At 49.2% G+C, this 21,363-nt stretch overlaps 1 protein-coding gene across 1 annotated transcript in view; it reads right to left on the minus strand.

Annotated features, from left to right (window-relative positions):
* Positions 1-3,563: 3,563 nt before the first annotated feature.
* LOC142899436 (G patch domain-containing protein 8-like) overlaps positions 3,564-21,363 on the minus strand; it is a 53,042-nt gene continuing 35,242 nt past the window's right edge. The window contains exons 2-6 of the mRNA XM_076042991.1: positions 16,983-17,087; positions 10,315-10,451; positions 7,969-8,096; positions 4,522-6,080; positions 3,564-3,884 (exon numbers count right to left, since the gene is read on the minus strand). Coding sequence (XP_075899106.1) covers positions 3,564-3,884; positions 4,522-6,080; positions 7,969-8,096; positions 10,315-10,451; positions 16,983-17,087 — 2,250 coding nt within the window. The remainder of the gene's footprint in view (positions 3,885-4,521; positions 6,081-7,968; positions 8,097-10,314; positions 10,452-16,982; positions 17,088-21,363) is intronic.

Below are 21,363 nucleotides of genomic sequence, written 5' to 3' on the forward strand. Positions count from 1 at the left end.
CGTATACAATTTGTATGCAATTTAGAACTCACTTGTTATTTCTGCAGACTTCTGCGGGAACATCTCTCTATTTTAGGGCTTCAGCGACAAGCATTCCCAGTGTTCTCCAGGCGTTTCAGACAGTTTATTATCATCATTACTATTATTACCACTTTGAGCTAAAGGACACGGATCATGTCTCCCACATTTTTTTTGGGTGGGGGTGCATTCGGTCGTTTCCTGTCCCTCTGACGCTGCACGACAGCACACGAAGGAAACCATAGAGACGGGGAGCTGATGTGCTCAAAGTCTGCTGATGATTTCTTTTGTGTTTTTGCAGCCAATCATTGCGGGATCAGCCGCCAGCAAGCGTTCAGCTGCAGAGACTTTCTGATGGAGCTGCGCGTGTTGACTTTGCTGGTACCAATAAAGGTGCATATTAATCAGCGCCAGGCGGCCGTGTTTACCCTCTGTAGCCTGTTAGCTGTTTAATAAACACCTGCGCGGCAAAACGACGGGCCGCATTCTGTATTTAAACTGCGTCCTTCTCTGGAGGAGCCGGCAGAATGCCTTTATTAATTAAGTGATTAATTCCTCTTTTCCCATCCATATCAATTGATATTCTCAAGGTGAGTATGTCGTTTAAACGGCGGGAAGATAACGACGACTTCTAAACGGTGATTTGTTCGTTTTCCGTCGGGGGGGGGGGTATCATGTACATGGCTGTGAAAAATGTTCTTTTCTTTAAACTGTTGTCACTCAATGAGGAACTCAAAAGTCAAAATCAATGAGGACAATGATGGATGATGACGAGGGAATAAAAAAAAACTGTTTCAGTTTCTGGTTGCATCAAATCAAAAGCTATAAATACGGATTGTAGGGTGACGCTTTCAATGTCCCACCAGGCAGTGAAGGTAACACTGCAAAGCCCTCCAAAAAATAAAAAAAAAAATTAAAAAGCTGGTGTACTGAAGTTGGAAAAAAAAAGTACATTTTAAACTTTTGTATCCACTTCTAGCTCTTTCCGCACAGCAATTTTCCGTAAAGGACTGTTTCCTCCTCCAGTCTGAGGCTCTAAATCCTATTTCCTGTACACATGCCACAACAAACTGAGGCCGAGAGAGAGCGAGAGAGCAAGAGAGAGAGGGGGGGGGAAGAAACCATTTTGTTAGCGATTAACTAACCACGGCTTTGATCGAGTTTCTGTAGCTGATGCTGCATTAACGTCGTGTCGGCTTAATGGAAAAATAAGGGCGGGAAAACCGTCTGACATTCCGTTGGGAATCGTGGTGTTCCGACCATCAATCTGCCTCCGACCTGCAGCGCTGCGAGCTTTCACACGCCGGAGAGAGAATCTGCTGCATCGCTGCAAAACAGCGCCGATAATTCTTGACGCGGGGAGGGGCGTCGTCGAGATCAATCAGACTCACAGTCTGGAAATGTTACATCTGACTCGCCAGCTAGCCCACAGGTGGAAAAAGCTAAACAGGAAGATGATATAGCGCCCCCTACATGTTTTTATTCTTTATTCGCTGTGTCTTTTCTGTATTTGTCTTGAAAGTAAATACAGCCCAGAGTTACTTTCACCCCCCCTTTTTTTTTTTTTTTTTTTTTTAGAGCAGTGAAGCACTTCATTGAAACTTTGTTTAAAGGCTAACAAGCAAGATTCTGTCTTAATTCGCACCTGCTGTGGACGGGGGGGGGGGAGACCAGCTGACAGAAACAAATTTGTGAGGTCACTGTGGGTGCAGAGGGTAAAACTGTATTTATTATCATTGTCGGAGTTGCTTCAAAGAGCACAAGAGAATATAAAATGTGTGCGTTTTCCCCACTTTGGAGCTGTAAAGAAAAAAGAAAAAAAAAAAAAACGTCCGACGTGCCTCAAAGCAGCCGAATCATCGGCTGCGAAAATGCAAAACAGGAGCAGTGGAGTGATTTGTGCCGGGGGAGCGGCGAGCCCAGCTGTGGATCCTCACCGCAGCTCTGACGGCTGCACACCTGAGGCTCATTTTGACAAGGATTGCGGCTGATGAAGATAATAAGCTACCATTTCTCCTGGTTTTTCTTCCCCCCCACTCAGCTTCAGAGTGTTTGTGCGGGTGACGAGGTTGCCGGAGGTCTGGCTTGAAGTAAGCTCACTTTTGTTTTTTTTTCTGTTGTTGTTGTTTTTTTCTTCCCTGACTCGAGTCCCCCTGAAATTGCCGTCCCACGCATTTTAAGCAGTTCCTGGCACACACGCACACACGCACACACACACGCTCACGCACACACACGCACACACACACACGCAGACACACACACACACACAGGGAGAGGGAGTGAGCGAGAGGGAGACGCTCACCTGCCGTGAGTCTGTTTATTTTGCCTGCGCCGTGTTTATCAGAACAACATCTGTAAGGGCAGAACTGCAGGGTGAGTCGCTGGGTACAGAGGCGGCGGGTGGGGGTGGGGGTGGGCCTGGGGGTGAGGGTGAGGGTGAGTCGGCAGAGGGTGGAAGGCGGCGGCCAGGGAAAACGGGCCGGGGCCGTTCAGGAGCGGAATGGGCGGCGAGGCGTAAAAGGACGGGGGAGGGGGAGGGGGCGGGTTGAGCCTGAGCGGCGGGAGGTGGGGGGGGAAGGTGGGGAACGGGTGAGGGTAGGAGTGGAGGGGGAGGTGGGGGTGAGGCGGCAGCAGGGAGAGGTGGTGCTGGACGATGGTGTGCTGGAAGGAGAAGGCGGCAGCGGCGGAGGAGGAGCAGGGGGAGGAAGAGGAGGAGCAGAGGGGAGGGGGGGTGAGGAGGAGGGGGGCGTGGAGGGGGATGCAGTGCGGCGGCAGGGCGGGGGGCAGGGGGAGGGGCAAGCGAGGCCTCTTCTCCGGGCAGAAGCGGTCGACGTCCCTCCGCCCCCCTCGCTCCCTCCGGTTCGCCCACGTCCTCTCCACCTCCGTCCCCGCCTGCTTCCTCCGCTCCTCCTCCCCCGCCCCACCCCTCTCGCCTCCCCCGCTGCCCCCCCTCCTCGTTAGCGCTTCCGCTGCATTCCAATCAACGGCATTAGTGCAGTGATTGCAATCAGCGCTGTGATTACCGCCGCCGCGCTGACCGCTGTCGATGGCGTCGCCGCTGCTGCTGCTGCTGCTGCTGCTGCTGCTGCTGCTGCATCCGCCGGGATCGATGCGGCTGCAGGCGCCACTGCCGCTCTGCTCACCGCCGCCTGCCGCCTCGCCCGACACTTTTTCCTTTTGGTGATTGCACTCGTCCGCTCGGCTCTGAACCTCTGAACCGGCCGGGTCGCTGAGACCGCGGAGGTCAGCGCAGACTCTGTCGGCGCCCCCTGGTGGCCCGTGGTGGTGTTGCCTTTGATCGGCAGGCGTGTCCTCAGAAGGATTCAGGTCCTTTGAATGTTGCGACGCTGTGTCGGCGGCGGCGGCGGCGCCATCAGGTGTTGGATCAGGTGCGTGTCTTTGAGCGGCGGTGGGACTACACCTCCCAGAATCCTCCACTCTGACGTCTGTCCTGTTGTCGGACGACTGGACCGCCTGCCCGCTGAGTTTCTCCGCTGCCGCTGCTGCCCGGCCAGGAAGCTCCTCCCCCCTGCTGTCTTCCGTGGCTACGCTCGTCCGCTCCGTCGTCTTCCTGCTCTCCGACGGAAGCGATTGGTCCTCGCCGGGTGTCTCTCGTCCCGCCCTCCGGCCGTGCCGCCTCCCTCTCTTCCGCCTCTTCCTCTGCGTCTCTCCCGCCTCCGCTTCCGGCAGTTTCCTCTTCCTGCCGGCGCCCTCTGACGTCGCTTCCGCTTGCGGGAGGAGCCGGTGTTGTGGGCGGGTCGGATCTGGCCCGGCGCCGCCGTGTCCCGCAGGTGCTGTTGGCCTTTGAGCGCACGCTGCTTCGCTAAAGGCGGCGGCGGTGGCGAGGCTAATCGCCGGATGGCGTGCTGTGTCCGTGTGAGGTGCGGCACCGGTGGCGCGGTCGCACGCGTTTCCTTTTGAATTCTGCTCGGCTCTTATCTCCGCCGCCGCCCCTGGATTCTGTCGCTGCTCGGCCCCCTCCCCCTCCCCCTCCCCCACCCCCATTCCCTCCCCCACCTCTCCGTCTATCTCTCTCATCTCGCCGAGGACGGCCGTAATTGCGGGACAGCGTGGCATCTGTGTGGCGGCGGGGGCGGGGCTAATCACCGAGCTGCATGCTGCACCCCCGCAGAGCAGCTTTCTGAGGCGGCGGCCCCACCGGGCGCCTGATTGGTGGAATTGACTCGGGCCGGCCTCCCCGTTCAGCGGCGCACACAGCTGGTTGCAGCGATTACACCGATTCAGGGGAAGATCGCTTAATAGCTGCTCGTCATTTCTACCTGCCGTCTCTCGCTCTGTTTGATCTCCTTGTGTTGCTCCATCTTCTTCTTCTTCTCTTTCTTCTTCCTCCTCCTCCTCTCCGTCACTCCCTTCCTCCCCCTCCTCCTCCCCTTCCTCCCTTCTCAACCTCCTCCCTCCCCTCTCCGCCTGGCTCTCCGACGGACCGCCGCTCGCCGTCCTCCGCTCCCGTCTTCCTCTCCTCCTCTTCCCCCTCTTCCTCACGCCCCTCCGCACCCCTCCCCTCTTCTTCCTCCTCCTCTTCCTCCTCCCCCCTGTGCTCTGAAGGCCCGGCGTGGGCGGGAGGTGACTTTCTGTGGAAACAGATTTTAAAGCGCTTTCATCACGGTCGCCCGCAACTGCGTCACCGCCGCCGCCACCGCCGACTTCAACGCCACCTTCTGCCTCTCCGCCTTTATCTCCTCGGCCTTTTTCATCTCTCATCTCCCCCTCGGTTGCAACTTCCCGCCTCGGCTGCTGGCAGTCGGCCTGTTTGATCACGGGAAGCTTTATTCTCTCCCTCCCGTCCTGCGGCCCCGCCCTCTTCCCCTCGCCGCCGTCCCGCGGCCTGTTGTGAGCTCTGAAGTCGTAGAGCAGCGGGTTGATGCTGTAGGAGACGGCCGGCGCCGTCCGGGTGTAGCTGAGCATCTCCGAGGGCCACAGCAGGACCCTGCTGCCGTCCCGGCTGAGGACGGGGAAGAACGGCTCTTTGGGTCGGCCTGGCGGCGGAGCGGGCGGGTCTCTGGGAGGTTCAGAGGGGGACGAGGAGTCGGGTTCTTTGGGTTTCGTTTGAGACTCTCTGGTCTCATTTGAACGGTTGGTGTGTTGAGGCTGATTCGCGGCGGCAGCGAGCATATCTTCCCTCGACGGAGTCGGAGTCACCCTCTGATTTCCTGCATGGCCACAGGCTTCGGACTCTTTAGACGGCGCTGCGCCCACATTGTCACAACTGGTTTGTTGCGGCATTTGGCTGCCGCCGCTTAAATAAAGATGAGCTCCAGTCGCACTGTCGCTACCACAGTCTGAGGCTCCAGTACCGACGTCAGCTGCGTCCTCTTCCTGACACGAAGGAATCTGGGAATCTCTTCCTTCCTCTGTCGCCCCTCGACTACTCACAGTGCTGTTCCCTGTGCTGCTCCCAGTGCTGCTCCCAGTGCCGCTCCCAGTGCCGCTCCCAGTGCCGCTCCCAGTGCTGCTCCCACTGCTCCAGCTGAGCCGCTGCAGCGCCACTTTCTCCGCCAGGTCTCTGGCTCTCTCTAGCGCCATCAGCCCGTCCGGCTTGGCCGAGGGGGCGGAGCCTCGTCCGGCCTGGATGAAGACGGCAGCCGATTGGTGGAGGAGGACGCAGCTCCTCTTGGGCAGCGAGAAGGAGACGGGCCTCTGGACTCTGGTTGCCGCCACCTCGGAGTTCTTCTCCGGGCTGCGACCGGCCGCGGTGGCAGGACCACTTGGGATGTTACTGGGAGTGATGGGCTCACTTAAATAGTGATGGGCCCACGGGATCTTGTTAAGGGGGCCCGTTATGGGCGAACAACTGAGGTTTGTGTCACCGCCGCTCGTTATATTCTTGGTGGCGCCGGCGTTGGTGGCGGCGTCGGGTATAAAGGCTGCAGCTGTCAGTCCGCCGTAGTTCGCCAAGCTCCCGTTGAGGATGCGCGGCTCTGCAGCCGGAGCGGCGCTTCCGCCGTTCATCTGGCCGTAAGCCCACTGGGTGGCGCCCAGGAGTTTGGTGTCCAGCCTCGGGTCCAGCGGCAGGAAGGGCTGGATGACGGAGGGCTGCGGCTCTGAGGTGAGGGAGAGAGAAAATACAGTGTTACAGGTGAGACGGATAACAGTGGAGAGTGAAAGTAAAGTGAAAAAAAAACAGGGAGAATATAAAGATGGACGAATCTCAGTGTTGCACATACACTGAGGCTCTTCATGCATTTATTCAGCGTTTGGGCTCTTTTGTTGCATCTGGAAGTGATTTATGGGTGTAGGATGGACTTAGAGGAAAGACATGAGTGCAGCGATGAGTACGTGTGTGTGTGTGTGTGTGTGTGTGTGTGTGTGTGTGTGTGTGTGTGTGTGTGTGACTCGCTTAGCAATCGGCAAAGAATTAAGATGAAGGGTTTTCGGTCCAAAAAAAGAAAAATGCAATATCCATTTTTTACATCCATTTGCAGCAAAAACACGCCAACACACATTAATCTGTCAGTGCATCAGCGAGGCAGATTATTCAGACCATTATGTCCTGAGCAAAGCTTCAGAGACGACTTCAAAAAGAAATCCATAATGTCCCCCCCGTCCAACATCAGACCATGCAGTTAAACTTACGAGTATAAAAAGAGGAGACAAGGAAATTAATTACACCTCCTGAAATCCGGAATGAAAAGATGGGGGAGGGTGGGTGGATACACACACACACACACACACACACGCACACACACACTACTCTTGGCTGATGCTAATAGTCGGCTGTCAAACTTTCCCAAAACATTAACATGAAATGGGAAAAGTCTGCCGAGGGTGGAAAGCCATTGCGACACCTGATTGTGAGTCGGAGTCTGAGGCTGCAGCTCTTCACTTCAATGCAGCGCCTTTGTCACGCCGTCTGGCGCTCTCACCTCCACTTGAGATCGACTCGAGGGAGCAAATATCCTCCTCTAATGTTGAGAGAAAATTCAACCTGAACAACAAGTTAAACTCAGACGTGCTGCTCCAGGTTGGATTTTTCTTAGAAGGGGATATTCGAGAGGTCAGCTGGGGTGTCGCATTGACATTGTTGTTTAAATTTGCTGAAAATAAAATAATTAAGTTGCTTTAAGTGGAAATTGTTTCTGCATGAAACGAGGCCTGTCCTGCAGGGTTTTTTTTCAGCATGCATGGCGACACTTTACATAACAAGCGACTAAACGCTGCTTTATTCCAGTCTGGTTTGCCTTTTTTCCCCCCCTCCCTTAAACTGCTATCAACTCCAATCACGGCGTCCTCGCTCAGGCTGTGATTAAGTCGAGATGCGCGGCGGGTTATCAGCCACGATGGATTTCCTCGATGCGCTTTGCCGGGGAGAGGATTTACCGAGCGCTTCTCCAACTTTCCTTAACGCCGTTTGAGGAAACGCTTGTCAGCTTTAGCTGTAGCCGGTGGCGGCGGCACACAGGCGCTGCACCTACACGCCGGAAACCCTGAAGGCACATTAGCAGAATGTGTTTAACCGCATCCAGCTTCTCCTGACAGACCCAGCTGCGGATTCCAGCAGAGTCGGCTGCGTGTTTTCACTCTCAAGGGAACAAAAAAAACAGCTTCTGCAGCTGAACAACACTTGGAATGCAGGAATCCATGTGTGCAAATGGCCGCGACGTGTATTCATACGCATGTTATCGTGTGATATGCCAAAATTACAAGCCTGATAAAGATCAAATTGAGTCGTTTCTAGAAATGTGCATGCGATGGAGTCCCAGGTGCCTCTTGTCCTCGAGAGCCACATTACACAGTTGCTGCACTGCACTTGTTCTTTTGATTTCTGCTGATAATTCACACATTTCAACACTGCCTCTGCAGTCCACACTCACTCTGTTAATCCCCTCCTGATATCAGTGAGTGATATCTCCATCAGCAAAAGCAAACACACATTCATAAACTATGCAATAGGCGTTTTTTTCTTTTTCAGAAGTGGAAGGCGTCGCTCACTCGTTCCTGCTGCCGCTGTGCCGCCCGCGTGGATGTCGGCCCAGTTCTGCACCAAGTCTGGTCCGCTCTGATTTCCCGGCTCGACGGCCACCGTGGTGGAGCGGAACATGGGCCCGGAACCTGGAGCGCTGCAGGGAGAGCGGCAGAGGATGACAAAGGAGCGGATTAAAGGAGAGAAAGGCAGAGGCATGGAGGACAACAGGGGAGGGAGGGGGGGGTGGAAACACAACAGGCAAGGACGAGGAGGAGGAGGAGGAGGAGGAGGAAGATGAAGCAGAAGACGAGAGGAAAGAGTGAGTGAGTAAAGCAGAGGGAGCGAAAGGTCGAAGGAGACGAATAAACAAGGGCAGGGGGATGAAAAGGAACGAGGGAGAAAAGTTGATGGAAAACGAAGGAGAGGAGAGAAGATAACAGAGCTGGTCAATGAAAGGAGGGTGTAGAGAAAAGAGTGAATCAATAAGTACCAGAAGGAGGACAAGGAATAGGGGAGAGGCGGCCAAAGAGAGAAAGATAGAAGGGTGATGGAGGTGAAGAGGCAGAAGGAGGTACATCACAAGTCAAGGAGTGAGCGAAGGTTAAGGCGAGCAAAGAGAAAAGGAAAAGGAAAGTGTTTTTTTTCTATACAAAAAAAAAGAGAGAAAGGATAGAATGGCGTGGCGAGTGAGGGATGAGAGAGGAGGAGGATGTGAGGTGGGCGGAGGAGGAGACGGGCGGCGAGGAGCCTCGACAGCGGCTGAAATCCAGCCGAAAATCAATTAAGTCGGGCTTTTCCAGTCGCTGACAGCCGACACTTAAACACAACCTCCGGCTCAGCCGAGCGACGTGATTGGCCGGAGACACTCCACCGCCGCGCTGATTACGTCCATGAAAGCGACGCGGGCGAGAGGCATCATCTCATTGGCCGCCGGCGTGGGCGGAGCCGGCGTCGCCGTCCCACTCATCTCCGTTTCATTTCGTTTGATTTGTTTTTTTATTTTATTTTTTCCCCCCCTAAGGTTTTATTTTTACCCGCGTGCCACCGAACACATCCAGGGTTGGAAGACGCAGGCAGACGTTCGGCTCGGCCGTCAGAGACCGACGACTGCGTTTTTAAAAACGTCGGCTTTGATACTGAGATTTTTTTTTTTTTTTTTATGTAGGAGATAAAAAAAAACACACATGTGGATGTTTGAAGGCGTCTTCGGGGAGCGTTTTCCTGCCGTAGACCTTGTTCTACTTTGCGTGGGCAGACTTCAGGTTTCTGACATGCAGCTCGCAGGCTCCTCTTTTCTCTTTTTTTCTTCCTCTTCCTTTTTTTTTCATGCGCCATCGTGTATATTTCAAGAAACCCAAATCTCTGTCTGGTCGCTCGCCAGGAGAGCTCCAATCGTGACATGTTTTCCAGGCTGAAAAAAAAAAAAAGGCGGCCAAAGCTACTCAGTCTGTTTCAATACCCCAGAGTTTTTTGTTTTTTTTTTTGGATCATTTTATATTTGTCTTGCATGGGTTGTTGTTTTTTTCTTCACCCCATTTGGTGTTAGTTTGTACATATTTACAGAGGCGGGCGACACCGTTTGCTCGCCAGGCAGACGCAGTAGCCGTGACAACACAAACACAGCAGGAAAGCCATTCCCATCACTTAGACATGCGAGCCATGTTAGCCATCCTAGCGGCGCGACCCACCCGGCGGTGTGGAGGCTGGACGAGGTGTCACAGTGGGAGCAGCTACCGGAGCGAAGGGATGAAGTTTAAAGACGAGCCAATGCAGCTGCTTCGGCTCCGCGAGCCAAAAATCACACAGCGGCGTGTGTGTGCGTGTGTGTGTGTGTGTGTGTGTGTGTGTGTGTGTGTGTGTGTGTGTGTGTGTGTGTGTGTGCGCGCGCGCGTTGATGGCAGGCCAGTGTCCAATTTGGGCGGGAAAAGTGAGATCCAGTGTGTAAAAGTTAATTCACATGAGAGAAAACATCTTATTGTCTCCTTATGTTGGGCTGTTCCTGGTGTTGTGGTCACATGACCTGCCAACCTGCATAGTCGTCCACAAGCCCATAAATGTGACAAGAAAAAATAAAAAACACCATTTATAGAACAAATAGTCACAGTCACATTTTATTACGTGTTAATAAAAAAAGTTTTCGCTGTTACTTTTGGTGGGTTTGTTTGTCTTTCCCCCCCGTTAATTGATTTGATTATTTTTCATGAATAATCAGTTTGGGGTTGAAGACAAAACATCCTGAAACTTGGCGACGAGCTTGCTAATGCGTTTTAATGAACACATCATCACCAGTTGGCTACAGTCAGGTTTTTTTTTTTTTTTTGTGTGTGTGTGTGTGTGTGTGTGGGGGGGGGGTTGAATAAGCCGTGACTCACCACTCCTCTGGCCTCCGCTCCTCATTCTTGTGGAGGCTCCTCAGCGCTCTCTCCTCCCTCTTCTCCTCCCTGCGTCTCCTCTGCCTCCTGCAGGCCAGCGCTCGGTAGAACTCCCTCTGCTTCAGCTCCTTCAGGCGCTGCAATGACAAGCAGGACGGACAGCGAGCGGCTAATTAGCGGCGGCGGCTACTTTAGCAAAGAAAATGTTACAGTAGAGTGGCGGACGTCACCACAGTGTGATGTGTGTGCGTGTGTGTGTGTGTGTGTGTGTGTGTGTGTGTGTGTGTGTGTGTGTGTGTGTGTGTGTGTGTGTGCGCGCGTCTTTGTGTGCTTCCCAAGTCAACCAGTGTCAGCCTCAGTCCAATCCAGACCAGCTTAATTCACTTACTGAGCTCTGTCTGCAAGCTGGAGATACAGATAGTGTGTGTGTGTGTGTGTGTGTGTGTGTGTGTGTGTGTGTGTGTGTGTGAGAGAGAGAGAGAGAAAGAGAGAAAGAGAGAGAGAGAGTGTATGTGCGTGCATACGTGCGTCTGGGATTGTGTGTGTGTGTGTGTGTGTGTGTGTGTGTGTGTGTGTGTGATAGCTAATATTAATAATACACCGGTGGGCTCATATCACAGACAGACAGATGACAGTCGGACAGCGAGGCAGACGAGCCGACAAACAGATAAACAGAAAGAGAAAAGACGGATAACAAGACGGACGGGCTCCCTGGAGGATTGGGGGAGCGGTTGGGGGGGGGGCGGACAAACAGGAAGTGAGACGGGCGCGGTGTGTTATTTAAAACTGTGTGGCATTTCTTGGAAGAGGGTGCAAACAAGGTTAGCCGACGTTGACAAGGAAAATGAAGAAGGAGAGACCAGCATGGAAACTTCCAGCCAGGACATAAATAATAGAGTTCTCATTATTGTTGTTACCAGCTCTTTTTTAATGGCATGAGACAATGTGAAATATTTATTTCGTTAAAGGTCCCGTAGAATCTAAAATTCACTTTATCAACGTTCACTGACAGTCTGGGTTTCTTTCCTATCACTGAGCTCCCCAGAACAGTGGGGGGGGGGGGGGGGAGATGTGCAGAAGAAAAAAGTTTCTTCTGCACATCGCTCAACACACGCTTCGGGAAAACAACCCTTTGTGATGTCACAAAGGGCACCAATACACCACTGGGTCCTGAGGTTTATCACAAAACTTTTACATGGGTGTTGATTTCGTTCTCTGTCCAACAACAATCAACGTGTTTTAGCAGGAGGCTATAAACACAGAGCTAAATACGCAGTTCACTTGAGAACTTCAGTCTTCTGTATAATGAATCATAGCCGGCTGCTTCACTGGAGTCTGGGATGAAGAAATTTTTTATAAGTCTTTGTATAACATGTGACAGAGTCCTAGTTTTACCGACACATTCATTTGAAAATCATGTCTTGTATAGTGTGTGAAGGAAGTGAAACCGCATTCACTTCCTTCACACACTATACACACACGGCTGGATTCCAGATTCCAGATCTTCTGCTGCTTCCCATCACTACGTCTGCAGCTGCTCCTGCAGCGTCCGCGCTGTTGTGTGTGCAAAATGAGCAAAAAAAAAAAAAAAAAAATCGGAGAGGTGCACAGTTGGAGTGCGGACGTTTTTCAGTGCGCTCAGTCACAGTGATGATTCCTCCACTGAGCAAAGGTTTGTGGTCGGGAAGCAAACCGGGAAATGTGACTGGTTGAAGCAGGCCGCCAGGATCCGATACGTTCATTACGTGTTTACATGTACATGTACATGTTTCGTCGGTGTTGCTTCTTGGCTTCCGGGTTACTTCTGCAATTTTGAACCGTGTTGCAGGTCAGAGGTGTTCTGACAATTTTATATTTTCATAATTAATATTTTTCTTTTCTTTTTTTTTTGGTTTTGCATTCTACGGGAAAAATGCTTTCTCTGCTACATTGAATTTTTGGCTGCAGTACCTTGAGTGGCCACTGGAAAGAAATCACAGCGCCGCCATATTGGCAGTCCGGAACCCAGTTGTTATAATACATTCATGGGTGAAGTCAGAGATTCTTGTGATCACTGCCGTCGCTGTTTATCACATTTAATAAATAAAAAAACAAAAACAAAAAAAAAACAGCATTTTGATGTTTTCCAGGTGCTCCGATGAGAAGAATTAACGTCGCAAATTGGAAGCGAGACACTCGGCCGCCTCTCCCCGGACTCCTCGGCCGGCCACGGGTTCTAATTTCTACTCTCTGAGATGTGAAATTTGATCCAGTAGCTTTTGACTGATCGCTGGGGGGGAATCTGGTCCCAGGACACCGACACGTATTCACGTTTCCCTTCCCCCCGCTAACACGTCAAATTAAATTGCTTTCTTGCTTATTCCGATGCCTCCGCCGATCCGCTGTGTGGATTTTAGCAGCGGACTGACAGTCGGGGATTAACAGCGGGGCTGCTGCACCGGTGCTCAATATTAAAGGATTGCTGCTGTACGTATACGCGGCCCCTGGGTGCGAGCGCAGCCGGCCGGCTGGCAACTATCTGTTTTTATCCATCATCCCGCTACTTTTCATTATCGCCGCCGTTGTTCCAGCAGGAAAAGATATCGACTGAGTGAGTCGGAGGCATGACGAGAGGAGGCTGGGCGTAAACATGAGCTCATGGCTGTTTTGTTTTGTGTGTGTGTTGTTGTTGTTGTTGTTGTTGTTGTTTTCTTTTTTCTGTGAAAATGAATCAGTGTGGAGGCTGCCACACACATGCACCAGCCTCTGGTTCTATGTGCTTTATATATATATATATATTTTTTTTTTTTTTTAAATAAAAAAATCAATTCCACCAGTTTTTGTGTTTTTCATTCTGATTCTGAGTGACTGATTATCACACATTTACACAACGCTCATATGAACAACCACAAAGGCCCTGGTCTAATTCTACCGATGCCTATGTCAAAGAAGGGAGACAAGAACAACATAACGATGTTAAAGTTCCTATTTTCATCTTTCCATCTGTTCTTCACTCCAGACTGTGTTGAAGCAGCCACACATGTCTGATTCCTACTTTGTCCATATACTCCTGCCACAAGGTTTTGCTCCCTAGAAAAAAAGCAACAACAAAAAAACAACAACAACAACAACAACAACAACAACAACAACAACAACAGGCCTTTGTTGGACTTTGGTGGGGACAAAAACCAAAGCCAACAGCGGACCGGCTGAGTATCGGTGCCATTTGTGACATCACATAGGGCGTAGAGTTCCACAACTGTGCGCTCGACACAGTTCTAGTTTAGTTTCTGCTGGATTTTCTGGAATTTATTTCTGACAAAGTCAATTTTTCATCATTTTGGAGGGTGGAGAAAAACATGACCCGTCTTTGCCGCAAGTTTCTTCACGGTTACAAATGACAAAAGGTGGCAGAACAGAAGTCTTCATCCACCTTCCCATTTCACACTCGCTCCTCATTAACCCGTTAATCCGATAAAATGTGACAACGGGAGTTTTGCTGTGTGGCAGCGTCGAGCAGCTGCCGCCACTTCTCACCGCAGCTATTTATGACTCCCACTAATGAAGCACGTGTTCGGAGGCCGACACGTGGAGCTGACCTTACGCCTGTGTGGAAAGATTATATGACTCTGACCTAAAGAGCCCATTTCTTGTCTTAATCTACCTACAAATTATCAACAGCAGAAAAACAAGTAGCAGTTTTATTTTACTAATAAGACATTATTTTGTCCTTTGCGTCGTGTACATTTTAAACCTGAACATCGTCATATCTTTAAAATAAAACAAAAAAAATAGAAGTGCCAGTCTCCTCCGCTGTTAATTGCCGGCTGCTTAGCAACCCTGCAGCCCTTCATGCCTCCATCCAGTCCTTCTTTGGAACACACTGATTGAAGATTAAGGCCCTGATGCTTGATATCTGCCTGGCAGAGACGAGGAGGGGTTTTTCTTTTCTCCAGGTAAGAGACTGACCTTTTCAAGGACGACTTCAATGACATTTTTTCCTTCAATACAAAGTGTCTTCAACTCGTGTAAAGGATTAGCACTCGAAAAGAGTCATTGATCGTGCCTCTCCCACCCTCTGTTAAACTTTACATTCTAGTGTGATATGTATAATTAATTCAGTTGCAACTACCCGTATCTGCATGTCTTCAGGCCTCTGATTGGTTAACGTGCCATTACAAGCCCAGAAGACAAGATTATTTTGAAATGCCATTGTTGTTTGCAGTGATATTTTTTTTTAAGAAGACGTTTTTTGTTTTTTTTTTTCCCAATAAAAATACAAGGCCTCAAACTACAGCTAACCTGCGTTTTGAAACGTGCGCCACACAACTTGCAAGCAAGTCACGTTTTTTCTTCCTTACAACAAACCAAATTGGGACGATAAATCCAATAAAACACAAACATTGTCTCATGATTACAGTCCTCAGGCAGGATTTTTTTTTTTTTTTTTTGCATGCCTTGCCTGCAAAAGTCAAAATTGCAGGATATGAAATAACCCTAAAAAGCAGCGTGTTATTCATCCTGCATCTCATGAGATCACACTGAGAGCGTCGAACAGCGATTCCCAAACAAACGCCGACTCTGAGCTGTGTGAGGCGGCTCTGTGCGTGAAGGACAACAACTCCTCAGTTCTCTCCCACTACAGCTGCGACGTTTCTTCTCCTTCTTCTTCCTTTTTCTCTTTTTCCCTCCTTTTGCTCCAGAACCAGAGAAGCCGAAAAACATGGCGCCAACACAAACGCAAGAAATAACGTGTCACCTCGCCGCCGCCGCTTGTGACATCTCACCGTATGAATTATAAATTCAACGAAGAGAAGCGCACGGCTCCTTTTTATCGGCAGGGATAAACTGCACGCGGCTTTATTTATTTCCCCTCAGCCTGACTGGCTGCATCTGTCACAGCCGGGAATCAAGAGGCGGTGACGTTGCCTCCCTGCAAACCAACCACTTCATTTCCCAGAGACGACGGCAGCATGACTGACCGTGAAGCACAAGACGGGTAGCTTTGCTGCTGCTGTGTGTGTGTGTGTGTGTGTGTGTGTGTGTGTGTGTGTGCGTGTGTGTCTTTGTGCGTGTGTGTGGCCGGGGAATATTCCTGCAAAGAGAAAAAATCCATTTCCTGCCAGTGTTGCAGTCTCCGACAATATGCCCTAAATGCTTTGCATCCTCCAGTAAACCTAATAACTCTGACACACGGCTAACTGTGAAAAATTTTATGCCTCTCTCAAAGCGCTCGCCAGTGAACAAATGATAATTGCAGCAAATACATCCCTCCCAGCGCCTATGATTTCGTAAACATCCAAAGAGCTGCAAGCTTCTCGGGGCCCCCTCTCGCCGGCCTCCCACCACGAAAAGGACCAAACTCCTTTTATCTTGGGGGCGTGGAGAAAGAAATGGGGAGGAAAATAAAAGGAGGAAAACGGATGTCAACACAAATGAAAAATTCTGATTACCTGTGGACTGCACTTTGATTTTGCCCGGAAAAGAACGCACTGTAATTTGTTTTTCTCCTGCAATTTCTGCGGGACACTGAAAACCCTGCCGAGATCTTTAGCAAATGTTTTGCTGCAGCAAAGAAAGAAGCCGCCACGCTGTTTTTTTTTTTTCAAGTCATTCAGAAGCAGCGTAGAGCCACAGTGTTGCTTGTTGTTGTCGTTGTCGTCATCGTCGTCGAAATGCAGAAGGTGCCAGTAGAATCAGGCCCCTCCTGGATGATATCGTGATCTCTACCATATCAGATTGACTTGAGAAACGGCACTGAGGTCAAGTCTCACTGCTCAACAGTCACCCGATTGACAGTTTCCAGGCACGACTGAGGCTCTGCAACCTAAAACTCTTCCTTGAGATTCCTGATTCCTGAACAATGAAAAGACTGGATTCACTCTTTGGGTTGGTGTCGACTGTCTGCTTACTCCCAGTTTTTAAAAGGGTCCCTTTGCTCACACTTGAAAGAAACGGTGGGATGTAGGAATGGACAGACATGAAGGAGGCCTGAGTCCAAAATTTCAGGCTCCCCTGTTCACGTTACAATTCCAACCTGAGCCACCAAAGACAAAAAAAAAAACGAAAGAAAAAACAAAATTGGAACTGGATTATTTGCTTCCTGCTGCGTAAATCCAACCAATGAAATGTAGAAATGTTGCTACACGAGCTCCCGACTGGCTTCATCCGTCTGTGAACAGGCCTGTTAGATGAAGAGCCAAGTGTAAAATGTCCAACGGTGTGAATGTGTTTTTGCATCTTGAGCGTCTGTTCACCTGAGACACCTGGGAGAGAAACCAAGACTCCCTGTGACCCCGAGTGCCGGACAAGAGACAATAACTGGATGGAAGTATAATAAAAAACTAAAAAACAGGATGGTTTGTTTTTGCTCTTAAATATGTGGCTGGGAAACCAGTTTCCTAAAAGTTGCACCAAACTAACACAAAAATGTTTGTGTATATAGACTACAAGGCAAAAGTTTGGACCTTCTCATGCATTTTCTTTTTCCATTTTTACAACTTTCGACGCTGCAGATACTGTACCAAACTTTTTACTGATAGTGTACATTTGTTTGTATATTTGTCTTAAAATGTAAGATTTGTCTTAAAATTTAAGACAAATATGTGTATGTGTACGTGTGTGTGTGTGTGTGTGTATATACGTCGACGACAGTGTTGTGTGTCTGGAAGGTAGACCTCGGAACTCACCTGCTTGTGGTGGTGGTCGTAGGAGTTGATGTGGTTGTCGAACTGCTGGTGCCTCACGTACTGCTTGTCGCACAGCTCGCAGTAAAGATTGGAGTCTCCCTCCTCCTGCGGGGTGCAAACACACACACACAGGAGACAACAAATTAACACGGAATCGTTTGAACCCCCCGCCCTGTTGCGTCTCCATGACCTCTAGAATTGCGCGAAACCTAAATATCGCAATAAAAAACTGGTCACGCAAACACCAAAACGTGGGGAAAAAAAACTCTCAAATATGTCTTAAAGGTGGGACGTGGGACGAGATTTTGCGAGAATTACGGCTTACGCACTTCACGCCATTCAATGGAAACGCCTGAAAATCGCAATTGTACTTTCATCAACCAACAGAGACTTTGACCGAACAGCATTTATACTCCTGTGAAAGTTGTTTTTCACGCAGCGACAAAGACAATAATACGATTATGAACATGTCCCAGAGTATATTTTGAAAAAAGCCAATGCACTTTTTGTGCATGTTTTTTTTTTTTGTTTTTTTATCGTGAGCAGAAGCTCATTGAATCAAACGACTTTCACTAACATCGTTACAGCTTTTAGTTTCAGTGATTTGAGCAATTGGAATCATATCAAACTGGATGATATGAAATGGATTAAACTGAGCTACTCATAAACACTGATAAACGCTGTGAAATGCATTTTTTTTTTTTTTTATTTGTAATATACAGTATTTGGGCCGCTTTGAGCTCATGATCCGATGCTTTTATTGGCGGCGAGAACGGCCGGGATTTACAGAGTCGAGCCACTTTTTCCAATTGTTCTGCCTCCACACTGGATGCATGACAAAAGGAGACGTTTTCAAATTAATTGAGAGTTGGCGACACTGTTCACACGTGTGTGTGTGTGTGTGTGTGTGTGTGTGTGTTGACGACAACAGCCAGGTGGTGGCCATGGAAACGTTTGACCGTTTGATCTTTTACTTATGCAAGTGGTTGTTTCAGAGGGAATACGCATCTGTCTTTCTTTTTTTTTTTTTTACTTCTCGCAGGCATTGTTGTGAAAGCGAAAAACCTTTTGTGTGTGTGTGTGTGTGTGTGTGTGTGTGCGTTTGTGTGTGTTTGTTGAGTAGGAGTTGAGAATTGCACTCAGGGAAAGTACGGGTCATAAAATGTATTTATGGGAATGTTTATTCATCATACTCAAGCTTTTAATTTGTTACCTGTCATATGCCGTGCCAGTGTGTTTGTGTGTGTGCGCGCGCTTTCCTATAGAGTTTGTCTTGTGGAGTAATGCCGTCTCTATTGCTTCCGATGGCTAATGGGCCCTTCAATCACGGCTATTGATCGGCAACTTGAGTTTCCAACTGAACACACACGCGGGCGCGTGCGTGCGCGCACGACCACACACACACAGAGGCACGCGCACACACACACAAAAAAAACCCCGCACATTTCCATGAAGCCATGAAGCTGCAGCTCTTAATAGAAGAATTTATATTAAGGCTGCAACGACGTTCACAGGCTGAGAAATGCAGGATTTTATTTTAAGACGTCCACGCACACACACACGCCGACACACACACACACACACACACACACACACACACACACACGCCGACACACACACGCCGACACACACACACACACACACACACCCACTTGACACAGTCTGTTAATGGAAGATTGATTCATCTTTAAAAAGTATGGAGCGTTCAATTCGTGACACGACCTTCAGTGAACCTCCGGCTTTGTGTGAGTGAGTGAGTGAGTGAGTGAGTGAGAGTGTGTGTGTGATAGAGCGTGTGTGTGCGTTTTTGTGTATGTGTGTGTGAAAGAGAGAGTGGGTGAGTCACAGTTTACATTAATTGGACTTTTCCAACAGTTTCTCTTTAAGAGCGGTGGGAGGACAAAAAAGAAAAAAGTCCCACTTGGCTGCTGAACTCTGAGAGACCATTAGTGGAGACGGACGGACGGACGGACGGACGGCGGCGGCCTGATGAAGACAAACAGTGCTAAGACTCGGGGGGATGGGGGGGGGGGGGGGGGGCGGCTTTGCCCTCCTGGATCGGCCGCCGTTACTGGACGGACCTCCCCGTTCGGTCAGCGCGAGCTGATTGGACGAGTGATGGCTGCAGCCGGCGTAATTCCATTTGGTCGACGGATTTATGCGGCGTTATTCTATTAGAGGGCCAAACATTACATTTGCATTATTTAATGAAAGACGCCATCGGTCGGCATCACGTCGTTAAGGACGTCGTTGGCCTGCATTAGCATCGTCGTGGTGGACGCTCTCCGGACGGGCGGCCAGGTCCTGCAGATGGCTGCCCAGTGGAGACAAATTAAAACACATTACAGTCGGGAGGATTTTTTGTTGTTGCTGCTGTTTTTTTTGTTTTTTTTTCGCAATTGCAATTTGCAGGTGTTTCCATTGGATGGTGTGACGCTCATTAGCCGTAATTCTCGTAAAAAATCTCCCGGGACAAGATTTTACGGGAATTATGTTTGCTTTGACATTTTAATGCAAGGGAAATATAAATCCCAAATTCAAATCCCTCAATATTATTCTTTAAACATCTACAACAACAACAACAACAAATCTATATTTCGTGAAAGACAATATTTAAAAAACGGCTTTTTTAAAAACCTAAAAAAAAGTGTATTAATGTGCCGTTGCAAGCTTACAAAGCAGTAGTTTCAATGTGTGACCTAACAAGCACGAGGGCGATTGTGTTTTATTTCGCTAAAAGAATAATTGACCTGTGATAACACCATTTTAAACCTTAATTTGACTTTTGAAAAATAAAATTGACAGTCAGAATTTTAATCAAGGTTTTTTTGTACTCCTAAGATATGCTTAAAACAAAGACATTTCAGTATTTCTTTGTCAACTAATTAACTGCATGAATACAATAAAGGTTCTTGTATGCTGCTTTAATCTTGGTTGCGATCGATTCTTCAGATCTGACTTCACAGCTCAGGTCTCATGTTTTTTCTCTGCTTTCCTCTCTATGGTTTTGTTGCGGCGCCTGACCCCGTCTGCCTTTGTTTGTTACCCCGTGTTTTGGATGCCAAACCCAGACAGACATTTAAAAAAAAGACAGACATTTAAAAAAAAGAATAAGCCAGTGATGTGCTCAGAGCTGCAGAGTTTGATGTTAACGCTCAATTAGCAGAACGAGGAGGGAGGGTTGGGAAGGTGTTGGGGGGGTTGGGGGGGGGGGGACGTGATTTTGATTCGGTGTTTTACATCACTGACTTCAGACTGAAGGAGGAGTAGAAACACGATAAAAGAGACAAGAGGGCTGGAAGAAAAAAAGACATTATAATCTACATTTAGTGATGTCTCACTCATCTCTCTCTCTCTCTCTCTCTCTCTCACTCACTTTCTGGCTGGAAACGTATTACTTTAGCTGGAACAAAGCTGTGGGCCGTGACTAATTTGATTTCTGTTGTCTCCCCAAACTGCCTGGATAAGTTGCAAGTGTGAAGAGTTGTGACGTAGCGCCGACTCGCCTCCCCACAAATGACTTTTTCCACTGACAGATCTCTTTCTCCTCCGTCTCCCTCACGGTCATGTTCCTCCACCCAGCTTATACTCCTAAAAAAAAAAATAAAAAAAAGCACACACAATGACTAACTGCAGCCTGTCTGGAGAGAGATAGATAGATGGATGGATGGATTTGGGGGTCAAGTTGATTCGTTGCGCAAAAGAAAATGTAGAGAGAAGAGGACAAAAATGTTGATAACTCTGGGCCTTACGATGGGCTTGCAGAACTTAAAGGACAAGGTCAGACTGAAAGTACATCGGCAGACAGTAGACTGCAGATATTTAATGGTGAGTTCTGACCATGTGTGACAGAATCAACAATCAAATAAATGCAGAAATGGCCTGCAGGGATGGAGCCTGGCTGCAGAGCTGCTGCTGCTGCTGCTGCAGGTTCTCCGAGGACTCTGTGAAGATCCGGTCTCACCGAGTCCAAGCTAATCGTCAGATCACTGGTGCAGCTCCAGCCCTGCCGCAGTGCTAATGCCCGCCGTCAGCAAAGCAAACAATACAGTTGTAACAATGCGGTTCCAGCGATAATCAACTTTTTAATAGGGCTACACGGAGCGATTAACTCCGCAGCTATTACTGCGCCTTATTTCCTTTTTTTCCTCTGTCTCTGTCCATGCGTGTTGCCGCTGCGGCTGCTGTTGCGCCGCTTGTTGCTTGATCCAGCGCTGCGTTTGTGTTGTTGCCTAATTGATTTGATTGAGAAAAACATCATTTCCAGAGAAATAAAAACTGAAATTACTGCAAAGTGAGAATGGTCGACGTAATTCGCCGTATGCCAGTGTGCCTGTGTGTGCCTGTGTGTGCCTGTGTGTGCCTGTGTGTGCATGTGGGT

The sequence above is a fragment of the Nelusetta ayraudi genome, unplaced genomic scaffold (assembly GCF_046127955.1).
Source record: "Nelusetta ayraudi isolate G7.1 ecotype Tasmania unplaced genomic scaffold, CSIRO-AGI_Nayr_v1 ptg000072l, whole genome shotgun sequence".
NCBI classification, from domain to species: domain Eukaryota; kingdom Metazoa; phylum Chordata; class Actinopteri; order Tetraodontiformes; family Monacanthidae; genus Nelusetta; species Nelusetta ayraudi.